The sequence below is a fragment of the Epargyreus clarus genome, unplaced genomic scaffold (genome assembly GCF_041222505.1).
Source record: "Epargyreus clarus isolate Ecla_fem2 unplaced genomic scaffold, WU_Ecla_fem_2.2 ptg000014l, whole genome shotgun sequence".
In the NCBI taxonomy this organism is placed as follows: Eukaryota; Metazoa; Arthropoda; class Insecta; order Lepidoptera; family Hesperiidae; genus Epargyreus; species Epargyreus clarus.
The window spans coordinates 7,991,097-8,009,744 of NW_027332222.1; the positions used below are offsets into that span (position 1 = coordinate 7,991,097).

At 35.2% G+C, this 18,648-nt stretch overlaps 1 protein-coding gene across 1 annotated transcript in view; it reads left to right on the forward strand.

Annotated features, from left to right (window-relative positions):
* Positions 1 to 16,653, forward strand: part of opa (Zic family member odd paired) — a 28,435-nt gene extending 11,782 nt beyond the window's left edge. The window contains exon 3 of the mRNA XM_073079850.1: positions 14,388 to 16,653. Within this exon, the coding sequence (XP_072935951.1) occupies positions 14,388 to 15,022 (635 nt within the window). The 3' untranslated portion in view covers positions 15,023 to 16,653. The remainder of the gene's footprint in view (positions 1 to 14,387) is intronic.
* Positions 16,654 to 18,648: the final 1,995 nt, after the last annotated feature.

Genomic DNA, 18,648 nt, shown 5'->3' on the forward strand with positions numbered 1-18,648 from the left:
GACACTTAATGAAGTTTTATAATACACGGACATAATTGAAATTAAAATTAGGTAGATACCTACATCAGTTGTTTAGGTGACAGAAAAATGGAAATAATACTTTAGGCATGGGCTCTATCAATTTCTAGTTGATTTATTTTATAAATCAGTCCACGGTTGACCTACTATGTAGTAATTTTACGTGAGAACTTAAATTACAGAGGAAATGAAGGGAAAAGTTTTCTTATCACAATTTTATTAATAACGTTTAACGTTACCTACTACAAACTATTTCGATTATTTTCCTACTGGCTACAAACTAACAACCTACTTTCAAACTAACTATAGGTAATTCTCGACACGAAAAACACTTTTATGTGGCCTATAAAACACAAATCAACGGTCTCGTTTCCTGTTTCTATACTTTGACATAGTTTAGAAGCAAATTATAGTTGAAAACGGCTCGGTTCATAATTCATATGGCATCTTTATGACGCTACCAAAATAATACTGTGATTAAGTTTCGTATATGAGACCTTTAATACGCTAATAATATAAATATTATGCCTCATTTAAATCTAATTAATGTATAAACCTTACGAATGTGTCATATAAATTGTGTTGACTTCAATATGATACCTCAAAATGGTTTGTTAACATGGAAACGTCATATAAATGTATGATAAACAAGTTAATTATTTATACGAATTTCTACACCGTTAAATGTGTTATTTCTTAACGATGTACTTAATGAGTAAAATATCATATTTGTAGGAAATAGGCTTGTGTAATGTGTATATCATATAAAGTGATATTAATTCGTATAAAAAGATTTATTGCAATAGCTTAACAATCATTTTTATTTCGGCCTCGTACCTACAATAACTTTAAAAAAATGAACAATAACAGAGAAATTTACACAAAATGAAAGTTATGTATTTATTCACTTAATAATTAAGATATTATTCCCAAAAATATTTTATATTGTTACTTAAAAATTATAAACTGCTGAGAAATGAATGTAAGTTGAGCCCCTAACAGAAGCTCACTTGAATATTAAAGACAGAGTAATTAGTACATTATCATATGACATCATTCAGTTATATGTAGATAGACTTTGCGGTAAAGTAGGTACAAGTACCTACCTACTAGTGAAAAATATGTAGGTAATATTTTACAATCAGCATAGCTTACAAGAACTGGTCTCCGCAATTTATCAGGTTAACATTAAAATAAAACTACATTTGTTCCGATTAACTTTAAAAATGGCAAGCGGGTGGCTAACTAGTAAATTGTACAGGTATATACCTGTACAATTTACTTGTTAGCTAGTTAGTTGCAATTACTTGGTAGTACAAAACTGTACTGTACTGTAGTATGAGTTTTGTACTACCAAGTAATTACATTATAACTATTAAAATTGTTACTTCAAGGTGCAGTCCGTGTAGAGATATAACTATGTGCCTACCAGCGTATGTTACATAGATATAGATATTTAGTACGTACTTACATACAAAATTCGTCAAAGTGCTATCTACTAAGTTTATCAAAAAGGTCAAAAATTATTACAATTATTTAATAGAAAATGGTAAATAATAAAAAATACAAAGTCAAAAAAATAACAAATGTATTACTTACTTACCAATATTTTATATGACATTTTTTGCATAAAATTAATTAATAGTGTTGCGTGCCACGTAAATGCTGATAAGTAAAATCTAAACTATGTAGTTTCAGTCCATAGAAATTAATAAAATACACCAAGTTCAGATGAATCCTAAATATTTACATAAAGATAAATGAAAATGTGTAGTCCAAAATCAAGACCTCACACATTTCCAAATTAAGTCATTACCGTTTATATTTTTTGCTTCCATTATGTTGATGGACAATAACTTTTTGAATTATAATGCTACATAGTTCGGCCATTTTACTTCCACGGTGATAATACTAACCCTACAATGGTTGGGTGCATTTTAAAAGGTGTTTATATGAGCTGGCCACATCTGCCCCGATTGATAAATTGTATAAAAAGTTTACTATTCGTACGCGAGGAGCTTAACGCACGTGTGTGCGTGATGAAGGGTCCCAATATTCATAGAATTTCGTAATTTTTCATATGCTTTATGATAAAAAGTTGATAATGACTTGATTAAATGCTGTAAACATCATATGAAAAGCCATATTCTAAGAGATACAAATGTGGATTTTAACCGGTAGTAATTAAAACCAACTTTATAGGCTCTTACTAAGCATGAGATGTACCAAATTCAACATCAATATTTTTCTGGACTTAATTCGATTAAAATCATACGCCTTTTTTTGTCCAAAATATCGTATTTGCAGTATAAATTAACCATTTCATGAAACTAGTTCCATTATCGATGATTCACTCAAATTACCATGTAAAATCATCGGTTTTATCACATGGGCGTGGCTCGGTCTTCACCCGTCAACATTGCAACCCTCACACAAACAGACCTACAACGTTAATTCTACACACACGTTGACGCGGCTTAGTTACCCCAAGCAGCTCTATAACGCGATATTGTCGCCTACGTATAGACAATAAAAACGTAAGCGGTTTATTTTTTTTGTCTGCTTTGTGTCTGCAGCCCCTTTAGGGCCGTTAAAACGCGTCGAAGTGATGACACCCTGCGTACGGTGCATATGCCCGACCCACATATACAAAGCTCTCGAAAGTTATTTAAATGACAAAGAGAGCGATTCAGGAATAATGTTCCCTCCACGCCGTTGAAGTGTTTCATGCTTAGTTTAGGCACTTCGGTGGAAAAAATCCGAGCTCTAAGAGGGTAAAAACGCGAACGTTCCTCAGGATTGCAATTTCGCTAAATGTCAAAGCGATGGTGCGAACAGGGCCCCGGAGTGCGAGCAAAAAGCGCCTCGCCCATACAGGATTCAGGACGAAACCGCATTGCTCACTTGCATCGGGCTGCATCGAATACCTTTTACGGCGATACGAATCTTGAATCCCTAATGGGCTTCAGGCAATTAGTTAATTACAAAATTCTATTAATAAAAACGTTACAATTACTTACGAAAGACCCAACTGACAACGATGTTTATGATAAATCGTCTTTCATGTCTCACTGAATGCAAAATGCATGATCCGCGGTAAGAAACTCATCTACTTATACCTCCGTCTATATGTGGATAAATTGACTGCAGCCTCATTTTTTTGCCAATTCGTAATGTGCTTATTTCTACCACCCGCATCGATCTTCCCTCTTAATGAATTATTGATCAAATAGAGCTTGATAAGAAACTTTTATCTCAGTATTTTACTGTTAAAGCTTTTTGCTTCACCGTTAGGTAAGCATAAAGCAGGGATTAATTAGAAATAAATTAATTTACTTTAAATGAAATAAACAAAAGTTTTCGTAAACAAGGAATATAGGTCTTTAAGATAGTTAAAGACATTGAATAAAAGTTTAAGATATAAGTTTAGGTTTTGTCGTTATTAATATTCACGTTACGTTCAATACTAGTTGAACATTTGTATAGATTAAAGTCTCAAACGAGACTAAAATTATGAATAAGCTGAAGGATATATTTCACGAGGTATATTATCGTGGCATGTGTTAAGCCGTGATAGCGGGACAACATAAATTGCACGCGATCGCAGTGTAACAATAGTTTCGAAACCGCGGGATGCGCCGGCGCAGCCTCTTCCTACGCCCGTTTTGCTTTTCTATCTTATTACCATCATTCCTTTTGACACTTTACTACCTCCGCTTGTATTTTATAACGACAGTGTTGTTTTTGTTCTGTAGCAAGGTGCATAACAAACGAACTTATTATGCGAATATGAACTATTGAGCACGCGGAATTCAGACGGGACCGATTAACGGACGGTTCGTCTGCATGTCTGCATTGAAATTTCACACGATATTAATTTCTACGAGGCTTGAAAAATATGTGTAAGGGCATAAGTAATTACGGCAATTAATTTTGATGGCTTTAAAGAAGTATTGTTATAAATAACCATGCATTCTTTCAATTGGTGTAGCAGTCTGAATGCCTACACTTGGTTGCGCAATCCGTGCCCACATCTACGGTCGTCTTACTCAATTACCGCGCAGGGATCTAATTAAACCGCCTTCTAAAGGCACATCGTAGCGAGCGTACCTATCGCCAGGTTTTTTAGTGTAATAAATAGTTTCCCCATTAAATTAAATGAGCTATCAGCCGTTTTCAATGCGTCGTGAAAAACTATTTGCTCTTTGAGGTTCCTAACTGCGCGAAATTCTTTCGTCTTGTAGGGCGACGGTGGAGGGTCTCACTGCATCATTCATGCGTTTTTTCGTCGACACCATGTCGCTATCAATATGTATGGAAGTGTGTGATATCACCGACTCGGCAAATCCCCGTTTTGGTGCTACCGTTCGGTCCTTAGACGAGTTGGTAAATGGTTATCGTCATAATACATTTGTACGTAACCATCAATCAAAGCTGTCTCGATTAATAGGTCACTATACTTCTCTGTGGTTTGAGGTCATGTATTTGTGGCTTATAGCAGCAATTCATATGTTTTACCAAAAAAGCACATATCGATACCTTAATTCGCAACTCCAGTTTTTTTCAAAATGTTTTTTTTATTTTTTTTTGATTTCGTTTAACGCAATTTATTATCAAAATAAATAAAAAAAACATTTTGAAAAAAAGTGGAGTTGGCTGGTTTGCGAATTAAGGTATCGATATATATAATAGCTGATGTAAAATGCGACTAACGTATGAGATTTTTTTTGTTTTAATCAAACTTGCGTGAATCCGCTAAACGTAAGCTCATCGTAAGCTTGATGCCCTTAGCTGTTTGATTTTAAAACGCCGAGATGGTTACTTTCGTAACTTAGAATCGCGATATCCAATTTACTCATCCATAATAACATCATGAATGAGTTAACGACGCTTGCCTACTATCAATACTACTTACCAACTGAATAAGTAGGTACTCCTTTTAATCAACGCTAAAACAAACCGACCGAATATTACTGTCTAATTACTTACTAGGTGGGCTTATGGCTTACTTGTGAGTAGCCCACGGTAACCAGTTGTTTATGATATGTCTACAGTTTATTCTATATGTTATCTGTTATCATCGGGAACTCAACTGTTAACTAACAATAGGTAGGTACTTAATACGCGGTACGTCAGCTTATATTACAGAACACATTGTAAGACTGAGACATACATAACTCACCTGTCAATTACTATCTACATTAATAAGTTTAACGAATGAATGCCATCTTTATTTTAACTTGGAAAACATCAGTTTGTGTAAAAAATGTAAAACGAAAACTTGAGCGCTGATCTCAAATAACAAGTTTCAAATTACTACACTACATAAAACTTGAGCTGAGTTTCATAAAATACATCTTCTTCTTCTTCTTTCTCAACCATTCGTCACCCACTGCTGAGGTATCTTCTAATGCACGCCACTTTTTTCGATTTTGGGCTTGAGTTGTCCAAGCTTTACCCGCTACTTTTGCTATGTCATCCGTCTAGCGCATGGGCTGTCGCCCCATGTGTGTTTTTGTGTCCTGTCCTAGGCCTCCACTCCAGAACTCTTTTCCCCCATCTTTCATCTTGGCATCTGTTGATATGTCCCGCCCATCTCCATTTTCTTTGTGCAACTGCCTTGGCTATATCTGTGAGCAGGCTATATATGTCGGATATAATCGTACATAAAATACATATTAGCTAAAAATTCATTACATCTAAATTAAGGAATTGTTTAATAATATCAGAAACTCGAATGTACAAAATTAAATTAAATTGGTAAATTACCATCATTCCGTTCCACCTACGAACAAGCTAAGCTCGCTTCGACGACTTATAACATACGTGGTAACAATAAAAAATGGCGGGAATGCAACGACATTGTGTCAACGATGGTGCCTTTGATGTAGAAATTCCGCGCGTTTAACACCACAGCCAAAAACACTTGATGGCCGTTAAGCGGATAACAATCGAAATGTTAACATGACAATAAAACACTTGGATTGTTCTCAAACACTTTTTCACTTCACTTCAAACGCATGTTCAAATATGTTTAAGAGGTAAGGTATTTTCTGTATCCTGCCTAATATATAAGAAAAAAATAAAATTAACAATCTAATTTTGTTTCCCTAATGATCAAAATGATTTTATATTAAATCATAATAATATTATTTAACCGATGTAATTTCGAGTATGCTTTTTTTGGCGGACACATTTTATTAATCAGCAATATTGTCACTACGCGTGTATTAATTAATAAAATTTTGTGTAACTACTAATTGGTACTTATACAATTTTCAATTTAATCTGTATATCCATATTTTACCTACCTATTCGTCAGTAACGTGATCGAATAATAGACTTATGAAATTTAAAATCACATACTATCATCAGAAGTAATTTATTAAAAGCATGTATAATATATAATCATAGACATTTACTATTTCAAAATAATGTCGTTAATTTGCAGTGTATTTGTAAATTGTGTGGTGGCATTCTATGAGTTTAATTTATTTGTCTGAAGAGGGACATCAATTTGTTGCCCTTACAGGGCGTAGACGTGCTTATTGAAAGAAATTTCTCGTGCATAACATAGTTGAAGCTAGGAATTATAATGATTGAAATGTTCGTTAAGAATTACACTTCTTTAAAGTTTCTACGTGTATATCAGTTTTAATTTAAAATCGCTTAAGGACGGCAAATATTCGAGGAATGTTCTTGAGTCTCATCTTCGTAAAAACAAGATACACGGTTGAAATAAGAACAAAACCACCTATTAATATTCGTTAGAAGTATTGGTTTGTCCCAAAAATGTGCCCAGGGGCTGAAACCTGACCCCGTGTGGGTGTTGAGTGGACACGACTTAGGCCCGAACCTTACCGATGTGATGCTATAGGAACTTTCAATATTACCAGCGAGTAAACGAGCAACAATAATTAACGTAAGACGAATAATATAAAAAACATACTTATGTAATTAGAGTTTTGTTTATTTACTTATTTATTAATAAATAAAGCGTATTAGACTTTGATTTAATGGGAAGGAAAAGTATCATGACAAAACCTACATGCCTCAGAGATTACCATATTTTTTATCATCATAAGTTTAACAGCGGACTTTCAGAGTGAAATTTCAGCAACAGCATAAACATTTACAAAAATGCAATTAACTGGTAACGAAACTTTTAATCCATGATGTTTTATTAATGCTGGAAGAAGTAATCGTTTCATTGATTAAAGTCCATTATTCAAAATCAATCTATCCATGTGTACTAAATGTGGTACTAAAGATTTCAGACAGTTACTTCATACTACACAAAAATTGTTTAATTTCGATCTTTACGAGGCAAAATTGAATAGATTAAGTATTAATAGTGTGTAGAGTTTTAGGTCGCTGGTTGATCCGAAATATAATTTGGAATCCTTGTGCGCTAGAAACAATAATGTAGGTGAATAAATGTATAAATACCGTAGAGTGGTGGTACCGTGATGCACACACAATCGCGACTCCCAAATAGGTCCCCAAGACCCCCGTAATATACTATATAATTATACACGTCCCGTGACGAAATCTGGATACCGACTGTCTGTACAATGTGTGTTATGACAGAAACGTCAACCTTTAAATTTTGAATTTACTCCTTTTATTTATAATCAGTATTTCGACCAGTTCTAAATACTGAACATAGTGGATGATAGTCGCTGCTCTATCGTCATCTGTGAAACAAGTCACTTAAACCCGATCCAAATACATTACTCAGTCGATTTATAGCACAACCGACGTTATGCCCCAAAACTACAATATTTATGATCAATGAACGTTTAGATATTAATGATATCGAATTTATCGTATCATAAACTATGGCAAAAACTGACACCATTTTCATTGTCTTAATTTAAACGCGTATCAATAAATATATTAATAATATTAAATCATTATTTCATAAAACAATTTGCATTTTTGTTTAAGCTAAGACATTAAATATTTTATAATTTAATTTATTATTTTATGTTAATGTCAGTTTTATGTGTATTTTATTTATTTACTATTTTGTCCGTCAAGCTAAAAATAAGTGACAGATAATGCTAAAAATTAAGGATTTAACTTGTTTGTATTGAAAATTAAAATTTAATTTAAATGTTATTTAGTGTATAAATCCATCCATAATTAAATTTGAAATTCTTCTTCAATTTATCCAGCGACAGGAAAACAGCTAAACTCAAGAACATTATTCAAATCAAAAAAATCTAGTATATGTGATGTTTTGGTGTTGTTTTTTTCCACATTTGGGTCGGCGATGATGCCGGTTAAGGCTGTCAAAACGGCTGACACACGGATTGACGAGCGTACCCGCTTGTTTTGTACTTATTCCCACCGTCGCAGGTGTATCGTCGTGTTCGTTTACATACTATGGGAACTTTGGAGCTCAGTTTTAAATTAGCTTCAGCTAAACCAAGAGTTATGAACAAAGAACTTTGAAATTTATTTCGTCACAAGATTAGTTTACGTTAAAGTTTAATTTGTAATAGTGATGTATCTAAGGTTTACACTATATTATTACAAGGATTAAACGGGTTATTTGTCACGCCCCGTAGAGGCCTAAAGCATACTGGAGTAGTATGGTGGACCATACTTCTCCAAGGCAGAATAATAAGAGTATAATACGATCTGAGATCTGATTAATATAATATAGACTCAAAATTTTCATAGAAGTTTTCTTCTGGCGAACTTTATGACATCATAATGTATTAGGATCGATCATTGTTGCTACGAAGCTATAAGCGAACGTCTGGACTGTCTGGAGTTTATTCTAACAACCTGTACCAATTATCCTTATTTTTCATATTCCGACTAACTAATAATGTGGACAAACAAATTATAGGTATTTACTTATGCTTGTATGTATATCCATTATTTTTTAAGTGTGTTATAAAATGTTCTTTATATTTATCTCTATGACACAGAATACACGTTTGCCAAAGTCCACGCTAAAAACGTTAACACATTTTCTTCTCTTTCTCATAGCAAAACTGCATACTATATACAATGTATAATTTGTTACGAGTACAAGATCCCGTCTTTCTCTCACGGCTTACGTTTTCGTTTTAATTTATATTTACCAGCGCGATATGACTGCGCAGTTTGTGGACTGTGTTGCTACATTTACTATTATACTTTTATTGGGATGCTTTTGTATGAGTTGGCAGATATTTATCGGGTATCGAAACATTATTCGGTCTGCTCATAATCGTCCGCATAAAGCACCTTGTCACACGGTCGTTGGGCGCCGAATGCGTTGCCGACCCCGCATATTCTTTTTGTGCGTTCGGGACAAGGGCCCTTATTCTTTGAGAAGTGGAAAAAATGAAGATATTAATATATCTTTCTAATTCGAAATACGTTCCGGATAAAAGGAACATCATAAATCATTATCCTCTGTACGAAATCCCCTTTAAATATGCGAAAGAAAATCGGTTTTCGGGGAATCGTCGTCAATCAATACCCGCGACACCTTGACACTTAAATAGCTGAAGATTGCTGACGCCGTAACATTTTTAATGACAAGGTGCTTGTGGATTGTTTGCTCTATATGACTATGAGATATAAATCATCATCAAAACTACATCTGAGCATCTGTGTAAAAACTTTTTGTGTGGCTTATAACGGCGTGTAATCCGTCTTAAAGATAGCACGCTTAACTTTTTAAGGCAAATGTTCAAAGATTGCTCACTCAATCAAATAAAAAACGAATTACCATCATTAATGAAGGTAGGGCGGGCCCTTAAATATTATAATAATCAGTAATAGTTTTCGATTATACCGTATAAGTTTGTGGGTCGGACATGTCAGTTGGGGATTGTCAAATCGGCCAGTCATCTCCCGCTCATTAGCCGGCTGTCTACGAGATTGAATTAGGCCAAGCCGTACCGGCTATTAACCTATTAAAACAATGCCTTACGCTAGCTTGAGATGTTTTAATTCTGTCGCTGTAAGACGACTTTCTTTTTTATAAAGTTGGTAAAATTACAAAGAGAGAATTAGGTATATTTTATATTTGACGTTACTTCATAAAAGTCACATCGATAAGATTTCTAAAAACCATGACTTTTCGATTCGGAAGCGATGTTAAAATCGCGAGTAGGTATTTAAATATTACTATAGCCGTTATAAAATAATCGAATTAGAAATATTCGTAAAAAAATATATCAGAATGTGTAGATTTAACCACATTGTCGTAGTTACAAAAAGTATTTCAGATAGGTATTACGCATACCTTTCTGAAATACTTACTTACTTAATTAGGAATAAGTAATCTTGAATAACTATTTTATTGATTTTAAATGCACTGCATGATTCGATATTTATAACACAAGTATGTTAGATATCAGATATAAAATTATCATAAGAGCATAAAGACGGCATTCGCTCATGATATTTAAAGATAAATTATAAATCCTACTTAACGTTTTAAACCTATTTTTTCGTTAGTCGTTCAGTTATTTGATATTGTTAACCTACTTTGTTTTTTCTGTAAACTCACCTAATGCCATTTACACAATTTGGGTGCAAAGGCGAACAGTGTAATGTTTCACACGACTCGTGCTATTTCTAAAAAGCTTGTTTTCTCAGCGGAGCGCACTTAAGTAGCGATTGGTAATCCAATACTGCTGAGTAATTCGGGCTAGGCGTAGTGCCAAATGCGATCGCCATTAACGTGAGCTAATGGTCTTACTGAACTTAATGATAGGTCTTAGTGTGGGGCCTAACATAAATGTCGTAGAGTGATGGTATATTAATGAATTAAAAGTCAAATAATCTAAATATATATAACTCAAATGTGACTGACTGACATAGTGATCTATCAACGTACAGCCCAAACCACTACACGGATCGGGCTGAAATTTGGCAGGCAGGTAGATGTTATGACGTAGGCATCCGCTAAGAAAGGATTTTGATCAATTCTACCCCTAAGGAGATAAAATAGAGGATGAAAATATTACTTCGTAACGCGAGCGAAGCCGCGAGCAAAAGCTCGTCATGTTATATGTTGTAGAGCTTATCGTAATTCGATTGTGGTGATATGATCGTTACTCACATGAATAAATTATAATTAAAAATAATTAGACATGTCCAAATTCTGCGTTGAGATGATGATTGACTCCGGAGGCACTTCTTCCAAACTAATTCCAAGTTAATCATGGAAATATTATGTGTTTTTGTGTTTGAAGGGTATGTCAAAGTAGAAGCTTCCCACACTGCGTCTATCTACAGACAAACATCATGTCTACACACGAGGTATTTTAAGTTAGATGTAGTAGCATTTAATCTTTCACTTCAACTCTATTTAGAATAAATTATGTTGTGGGCGGCAGTAACAACTTAACATGAAATCAACACGCCCCTACTATTATTTTAAGACAAAAAACGTTTGATTTGAACAGAATAAATGTCAAACGTCATTACACGATCGCGAATACAAAAGTTTTAATAACGATACCCTTTTAACGTTTTTGTTATTAAACAGAAAATAAACCCGAGCCGAAGTTCCACATCGATAATAACGTTACAAAAAAGTGTCTCCTGTGGGTGATACAGGCGTTTAAGATAAGCATCTGACCCTATCCCCGTGTCTCGGCGTGGCATGCAACGAATTCACGACGTGCATTCCCAACTCATGTTGCTTGTGCTGTTTTATTTTATCATTAAATGTATACCTACTGGTACCTCAGTTCCCAAAACTCAAGATTTAGGTACGTCATTGATACAAAGCTGTAATTCTTTGGTTGGCACTTGGCAGTGGTTTAAAGTGCCTATTCTGCGTCAACTAAACTTACTTACCTACTTTAATTTTTTAATAGGTGGGTTAAATAAAAAAAGTACAGCTTTGCTGCTCTTGTTATTTTTTAACATTAATAAAATAAAACAAGTACCAAGCCTTTATTGAGATAGTCATTCTACACAAAAAAAAAGTGCACTCATTCAACACATACTTACATACATATAGGTACCTACATACATACCAACACACTTATTAAAATTGTACACAAAGTTCACACATTATTCTTCGACTCCAAATTGACACGTATACAAACATACGTGCTCTAAAATAAACTTCACGCAACACTTGACGATTTATTATCTTTACGAGAACCTAACACCAAACACATCAGTCAGGACGGCCACCGTGCCGGCGCGTGCAAGATGGGCCATCACACTCTAATAGAATTTGTCGTCGAGCCTTTTTTGTACCAGATGAGACGCCCGATTAGTAATTAGACGGGTGACACATGTTTTCGACTCTTTTATCTCGTATTAGCCTCATTAGTACCCCGACTCCGGCACCGTTTATTGTTCTGACCGAAATCAAACCACCTGATTCCCTTTTTTGTACTTTTTAACTCACCTTCGCGGAGACATTTAATTTTGGAGCCTTGATAAATTTAAGTTTAAAATTTGGGTTCTTGATGTCAGTATAATATTTTAATCAGACTTTGGTTCACAAGCGGATATAGGCTTGTCCTGATTTTCTTGTTATAAGATCATCAGTTCATCTAACCAAGGCGATATTGCTATTTAAAACTTTATTACCGCACCAGTTATCCTCTAAACGATTACTTAAGTAGCAAGTCACTATTAGGTACGCATCGAAAACCCTCTAAGGTATTTACGGAAATTTTGTTCATTGCACATAAATGTCAGATTACAAAGTAGGTGTAGAATTTGCGACGCGAAAGACATAAAGGAAGTATCACAATTCAACCGACTAACGCGTGATCTTCATTCATAATTTGGACACGGTAACAAAAATTGCGGTGAAGGTATCGTAAAGGCCTATTATTGGTGTGTTAACAGACACTTGAGATTAGCATCTGTGCGTACTCAGCGTTCAAGTTTCAAACACAATAAGGGATTACAACTGAAGAGGTTTATTTGTAAACACGACAAAGAAAAGTAGGCATATTGTTGTAGCGGTCACAGAGACGAGGCCTACTTGTAATGTATTTTATTGAATGTTATTCTCATCACACACGATTCGGTGAACTCGTAAGGAATACCACAATACGGTCCGGTGGCTTGATATTTGACAAAAAATAAAATTCGCGTCAGAATAGAATATTTATTACGGATCGAACGTTTTCGGTAACAATAATCTGAACAAAATTCTTCGGTGTTTAACGTCTATTTCTGTATGGATTTAAAATATGTTATTACTGCATGAGAAATCACATGCTCTACATTCATGAGTAATATAGATGAGCGATCGGATTGGCATGATTAGTCATGTTTAACATGACTATAACAAAGAAAAGACGACTCGCGTGGCAGAGCAGTCACCAGTCTGACGCGCAGAGGGTCCCGGGTCCGATCCCCGGCCAGACAGATATGTAAATGATTAATTTTGATTTCTGTTTCTGGGTCTGGGTGTTTGTGTATTTGTCTATGTGTGTGTACATAGCACCCACGATAAAGGAAATCCTGTGAGGGTAAAAAGCGTTAATTTACACTGACAAAATTAATGAAGTTTGATCCATATTATAGAAGATCATTTAAATGACCTGATTCGGGAACTTTCTAAATATTTTTAGGGTTGGCGCAATTAAAGAAAATATTTAGGAAATCTTCATAATAAATTACATGGGTTATATAAAAGTCACTGATATTTATCAAATAACTATACATCAAATAAGTAATCGTAAAAGAGATATAAACCGACAATCCTTAAGCAGCGCGATTTATAAAAACAAACGTTGGGTACGACGACAACTGAAAAAATGCTGTTAATTTTCATAAGCACGTCATCAAATCTGATATTAGACCTGCCTTCGAACCATCAGATCTACTTCGAGCGACAAATTTCTACATGCTTCGGCCATAAAAATAAAGTTCAAAATACCTTATTCATTGCACCAAGCTCGGCTTTGTTACGACACTGTGACAAAGTCGTCTTATAAAGATGATTTATGGCCGTGTTAAGTATCCCGTGCAATTGTTACGAATATTTATTTATACTCGTAAACTATAAACAACGAGCAAATCTGGTTATTTATGGCGTGATTGGACATTCGCATTCGCAGGCATCGATGTTTTTATTTTTAGATAGTACGGGAGAAAGATCTGTACGGTGTTTTGAAACAAGATACCGGGATTATGGGCACGGGGTGTGGGATTACTGTGCCTAACAGTTACTGCTTTGTCTGATATTAAGCTTGGATTAACATAACACTTTTTACGGAGACAGCTATCTTAATACAATGAGATTAACTGTTTCAACACGTTTTCTTTTATGCTCTACCAACCTAATCTTTATTGTTTTACATTGTAGTTTTTCGTTCAAATTTAATGTTAACTGTATCATTTGTACTAACATTTTAAACTTTTGTTTCCAGGTGAGAAACCATTTAAGTGCGAATATGCAGGGTGCGATCGACGTTTCGCCAATTCGTCGGATAGGAAGAAACACTCGCATGTGCACACATCGGATAAGCCTTACAACTGCCGAGTGCACGGTTGCGACAAGTCGTATACCCACCCGTCCTCGCTTCGGAAGCACATGAAAGTGCACGGCGCCGCCGGGGATGCTTCGCCGCGCTACGACAGCGACGGAGACGACTCCTCCTCCGCGGGCAGCGTCAGCGTCACGGCCGGCGCGGCGAGCCCCCCCGCGCCCCTCCCTCCACCGCCTCCCGTACCCGTACCACCACACCACCAACACCATCCCACGATAACGGATAAACTAGAGAGCCTCAACGATAAGTACCTCAATCCCCACGACCAAAAATCATACGAAAGGCCACCACCGCCGCCCCCACCTCATCATAATCAACCGACCCATCTAACCAACATCGGCGGTAATGGAATGATGGAAAACAAAATAGGTTTCGGCGGCCACTGGACGCAGTTCCATCAAACGCAACCAGCGCCAACCGTCCCACACGGGGTACCCGACTGGTGGTGTCCCTCGCAGGAGACCTATCACCACCACCATCTAATGCACCACTCCGGCGCGGCCGCCGCGTATTGACCGCATCGCGCTTAGGGAACTCTTCATTCGACGCTCAATGGAATACGAAATGTAAGATGGCTAACTAGCCAGACTTTACTAGTTATCTTTATTAACTCCGCCTAGCTTGAAATCAACGAGTAGGTAGTATTGCTTAGATAGGTAACAAATTCGTGCGACGTGGAATGAAAAGTTCGCTAAAGCGCTATCCGATTTCGCTTGTAAGAGTGCATTACGCTTATTAACAGGTTAGTTCGTATTAGTCTGACTTCCAAACTTAGTTTTGTAAAACTATTTTCACATCAATCATATATTAGCAAACAAATGTTATGAAACTTACTTCTTGGCCACGATGTTTCAGATGTTCCAAATTTTTAAGTTTTTCAGAGTTTTTTTTAACAAATCCGTACTAAGTAATACACATTTGTGATCGACTTCAATAAAACTTCATTTTTTTCTGGAATCGGTTACAGATGTCTAAGGGAAGCAAAGAGCATATAACATGAAGTTTGCTGTTTTAATTACTTTCCTAATAAAGAAGTTATCGTGGTCACTAAAAATAGTCTTAAGTCATTGCAACGTAATTGCCGTCCGAATATTTTAACATTAAAATCTTCTGATGGTATATAGAGTTGCTTGGGCAGTTAACAAAGTTCGGAGATAGAAGGAACTGTTGTTTACGTTAAAATAACAGGGTTATAAACATGGACCCCTAAATAAAGGGTTTATAGCGTGTTGTATATTTTCTGTAAACGGTTGAAACACGCGGCCCAAGTGTCTTATTTGAAGACATCGAACATTTTTTCTATTGTAATGTTTTAGAAACTTGTATTGTGCAGAGAATTTTGTCACCAGTGATTTATGCCTTTCTGTAGATTGTAAGTCTTGTACGAGTAAAATGTGCAGTCACGCATTTTAAAGGCTTTCTATAAACACAAATGATCCTAACAATTTATGAAACAAACATTATTTTTGACAGATATCTATATAAATATTTCCTATGACACAGTGAGCACTTAGATCTAACGTTAAGATTATGATCAGTACCCTTACCAGGAGTTTTTACGTTTTGAAAAATATGACTGTTTTGGTATTTGTTTACGTATTTGCCCATACAATTTCCAAACAGCGCCCCAAGCGGATTGTGTCAGAATTTGAAAATAGAGTGGGCAATACGTAAACAAATATCAAAACAGTCATATGTGTCAAAACGTAAAAACTCATGGTAAGGGTACAGTATGGCCAAAGCACCGAAGTCCAATTAAACTACGATTTATAAGTTGTAAAATTATTGTAAATTTGTTATTTTTAATTAGTTAAGCGATTTTTATGTAAAAATAGACATAAGAAATACCCAGTGATAATAGAAGTAAGGAATCGATATATTGTAAATTACTATTTGTGTCGCTTATAATTGTGCTATGGATTCTGAAACTATTCAACTGTACCCTTACTATACCTATATGTATTATAAATAACATATTTTTTCACGGACGGATGTTATAGATAAAGAGAAAGAAATGTAAGTACCTAATTACAAAATGACTGAATGAGATCAAAGTATTTTAAGTTACTTTAAGAAGAATTTGTTGAATGCCTTTTCTACAGCCCTGTAAATAGCTAAGAAATAAAGAAATAATATTTCGAACTAATATGCTGTAATATTTATTTATACCTTTTTTCCTCTCTTTTATTCTTTCTCTATGAGGGTAGTGTTGACTTAAACATTGGATTGAGTAGTGTGTCGTAGGACGGCCAAAATATATGAGTGAAGGTGTAGGGACGTGTAAAAGTAAAGCAAAGTGTAATTCTAATCGGTAGATATTACACTCATTGCTTGATCTACTTGTGAACAATAAAGAACATAAACCTGTGTAACATCTCACTATGGGCCGGTATAACACCTGACAGGGGTATGTATCCTCTTTATTTAACATTAAAATCGCTGACACTAGCTTAAAGGCAACAAGAAGTATAATCCAATAAACGTTCGTTTTTTGTTATTTAATACTTACAAGCTAAAAAACAATATTGTACAACGTCCATCGAAAGCTCAAAAGATTGATCGCTCGCACGAAATCTAAAATGGAAATCCAATTCTCGCGATCATTTCGATCGGATTCCGATCAAAAAACCTAACTCCGTGACGGTACCCACAATAAAACATCACAATAACAAAACGAGGAACAATCATATTCCAAAAGAGAATTGAATTTATCATTGAGAATGAACGAGAGAAAGAAATGATAAATGATACGGCGAGGGCGAGAAGGCGCGGGTGCGAGCGAGACCGCGCACGTGTTCGATCCGACTTTACCGTCCACGGGGATGATTTATCGTTTCTCAACAGGGATTGGCCGATGCAGTACTTAAAAGATTTATAGATCCTTATGGTGCATGCGCGGTAGGAGCGTTTTCTTATTATAAATCTCACTCCTGCACATGCACTCGCGATTGCCTCTTTAGCTGTCCGCCGGAGAAATTAAAAAATATGTTAACATATTGCGCTTCTTACGGGCGAGCTGGAACGTATGGCCGCCCGACATAAAACACGGGGATAATTGGCTGACCGAGTTAATGGGTTCGATCACGTAGAACTCCTTGCTCGTGCCTACACGGGCTACATAATTGATTGTTATATATTATTATTTTAATCAGGATTTCATCCCATACAAGGATCTTAGTAATAAAACAGTACGTATCCGTGCTTGCAATATATTGCTCTGGACTAATTTGGTATATCGCTGGTTATTAGCATCAGTGTTTGCATTGCTATGTTCTGGTTCCAAAAGGAATATAAGGCAGACTTACTTAAATGAGGCATGTTGATTGTCGATACCTAATAGTATTTTTCTTAGTACCTTAGTACAATAAACTAGGTAAGTACACTTGATAGTATCTGCTTCTCTGTATTATTAAAATTTTGTCTCTTATGTGTGTAGGGAGATACATAGCGTCTCTACATTTAGTGAAACTGATGCCTCGCACACTAGCCTTTACAAAATTGCACTTTTTGATTTCTAATTTTAATAATTGAGAAATGTTTTTTTATAAAACATAGGTATATAGTTAACAGTAGGTAGGAACATTTTGTTTTATTTAATATAACAATTACCTAACTTACAATTCCGTAGCAACTTCCGTGGAGTGGGATTTTGTTAGGTAGGCATAGGTGTCTACGCTAAGATATTATTGTAAAACAGTAATTGTAATCAAGTAGTAGGTACTATGAGTCCCTCGTTAACTTACCTATTAATTTATTTATTTATAGAAAAAAATTCTATACGAAATAGATGGCGGATACTTATTGAATTGAATACAGCACTAGCGAAACTGAAAATAAGGTACCAACATTGAAATCAAATTTCATTGTATTTCATTTACAAGTAAAGATTTACTTCTAGAACTTGCCTATATTTGATAGGTCTACGTAAAACTCAGTAAATATAACTACACAATATAATTTGGTAGTACCTACTTTTAATAAATATTTTCTCGGTATAGAAAAGCAATTATTTATTATTTGTTAGAATAGTAAGTACCTATTGCTCCAACTATTCATAATACACATCATATAAATCTCATAATAAATAGGCTAACGTCAATCACTAGTATACTCAATCTAAAAAAAATTACCTACCAAAGAT